Genomic DNA, 2,500 nt, shown 5'->3' on the forward strand with positions numbered 1-2,500 from the left:
GGGGGGGGATGAGAGAGAGAGACTGAGAGAAAAGTGGGTTTGTGTGTGTATATGTGTAATAGAGAGAGATAGAGAGAGAGAGATAGGTAGATAGATAGATAGATAGATAGAGACAGAAAGAGAGGAGTGAGTGAGTAAGAGAGAGAGAGAGAGAGAGAGAGAGAGAGAGAGAGAGAGAGAGAGAGAGAGAGAGAGAGAGAGCAAAGTAAGAGACAGATAGAAATCTTAGCGAAATAAAACAGAAGGAAAGTTCTAAAGAAAATTTACACGACGAAAAGAATAAAAGAAATTTCAAATAAAAGAGGGCAGTTAACGACTTTTCTTAACGGCTGAGCAAAGGAGATAATGACTACGGTTTTGGCAAAGAAAGTAGGAACTATTTGACGTGTCTATCAAATAGTCTCGTGTAGATGTAAATAGATCAAATTTGTTATTTAACTGAATGAATAATCTACTATTAAGCTGACACAATGCGCTGATGTTTTATGTTTGAGTTTTAAATGCAATTCACATATATCACAATATACTGTATATCTTTGCGATGTCAAAAAATATCTCCTAACTTAGTCAATTTGTGTGTGTGTATGTGTGTGTGCGTGTGCGTGTGCGTGTGTGTGCGACAGTGTGCGTGTGTGCGTGTGCGTGTGCGTGTGTATGTGTGCGTATGCGTGTGTGTGCGTGTGCGTATGCGTGTGTGTGTATGTGTGCGTATTCATCATTCAGCTACTTAATATGTATCACGCATGACATGAACCCATATATGTATCACGAACAAAATGTACACCTCAACTAAGTCAATAATGGTCTCTCGTCGCAATGACCCCAACGGAGAACACGCAAACCCTCTGTGGAATTGACTGTCTGCGTCAGAAGATCCGCTGCGGAAGCACACGCCTGGGCGGGAAGGGCGCGTCTGGTGGTCAGCGTCGGGAGCTGAGGCCAGCTGGTGCTTGCGAGGTATATGGTGTGTGTGTGTGTGTGTGTGTGTGTGTGTGTGTGTGTGTGTGTGCGTGTGTGTGTATGTGCGTGTGTGTGTGTGTGCGTGCGTGCGTGTGTGTGTGTGTGTGTGTGTGTGTGTGTGTGTGTGTGTGTGTGTGTGTGTGTGTGTGTGTGTGTGTGTGTGTGTGTGTACGTTTGCGCTTGCGTGTGCGCATGCGTGTACGTGTGTGTATATAAATATTTTTAACTATCTATATCTATATATCTATAAATCTCTTTATATATATATCTATAACTTCATTCATGTATATCTACTCATTTATCTATCTTGCATAGATCGATCTATATATACACATTTATCTATCTGTCTATCCTGTTAGCTATCTATCTCGACACACACAGAATACACAAACAAATAAATAAATAAATAAATGAAAAATAAAACATCCAGTAAGCCATTGTCATCCCGTCCACAGCTCCATCCATCTAAACACACTTACCCAAAAGGCAAAAGATTCCCTCCTTAAAAGCGCCGAGCATCTTCATCAAAGTGTTCCTCGGCGTCGACACTTTGGCGGGAAAGTCCCACTGAATCACCAATGAGAGAAAGTGTTGCCCGCGGTCAGTTCCGGATCGAAGTGATTCACGTTTTCTTTGGGTGGAAGTTGTGGGTAGTTATTGTTATCATTATTAGTAGCAGTATTGTTATTATGATAATGATAATGATAATAATTATTGTTATTGTTGATGTTGTTATTGATTATTCACTTTTTTTTCGGATCGAAGTGATTCACGTTTTCTTTGGCTGGAAGTTGTGGGCATTTATTGTTATCATAATTATTAGTAGTATTGTTATTATGATAATGATAATGATTATAATTATTGTTATTGGTGATGTTGTTATTGATTTTTTCACTTTTTTGGGGGGATCGAAGTGATTTACGTTTTCTTTGAGTGGAAGTTTTCTTTGAGTGGAAGTTGTGGGTATTTATCATTATTATTATTATCATTACTATTTTGATGATGATTATGATAATTATCATCATTATTGTTACTAATTTTTCACTTTTTTGATCGAAGTGATTCACGTTTTCTTTGAGCGGATGTTGTGAGCATATTTTTTTTTTTTTATCTATTTATATATATATATATTTTTCTTTGAGTGGAAGTTGTTCTTTGTTTTTGGTTTTGTTTTATTCTTTTTTTGATTATTTTGTTTTCGGTTCAAAGTGATGCACATTTTCTTTGAGTGGAAATTGTGGGCCTTTTTAAAAAATATATTATTGTTATTGATTTTTCACTTCGGACCAAAGTTGTGTGTTTATATATATATATATATATATATATATACATACACATATATACATAAATATATATATATATATATATATGAACACACACATATATTCATAAATACATATGTATATTGGTTTCTTAATTTCTTCTGTATTTTTATTTTAATCTTAAATAGATTATGAAGGTACATTACTTTTCAGTAGTTTTGAAAGGATGTTGGTAATTTAAGAATACATCAGGTGATTGTATTTAGAGATAGGTGATT

At 35.8% G+C, this 2,500-nt stretch overlaps 1 protein-coding gene across 1 annotated transcript in view; it reads left to right on the top strand.

The window, feature by feature from the left end:
* The first annotated feature begins 816 nt into the window (after positions 1-816).
* LOC125033921 (protein artichoke-like) overlaps positions 817-2,500 on the top strand; it is a 55,286-nt gene continuing 53,602 nt past the window's right edge. The window contains 1 exon segment of the mRNA XM_047625502.1: positions 817-957. Within this exon segment, the coding sequence (XP_047481458.1) occupies positions 817-957 (141 nt within the window).

Source organism: Penaeus chinensis, chromosome 17 (assembly GCF_019202785.1).
Source record: "Penaeus chinensis breed Huanghai No. 1 chromosome 17, ASM1920278v2, whole genome shotgun sequence".
Lineage (NCBI taxonomy): Eukaryota > Metazoa > Arthropoda > Malacostraca > Decapoda > Penaeidae > Penaeus > Penaeus chinensis.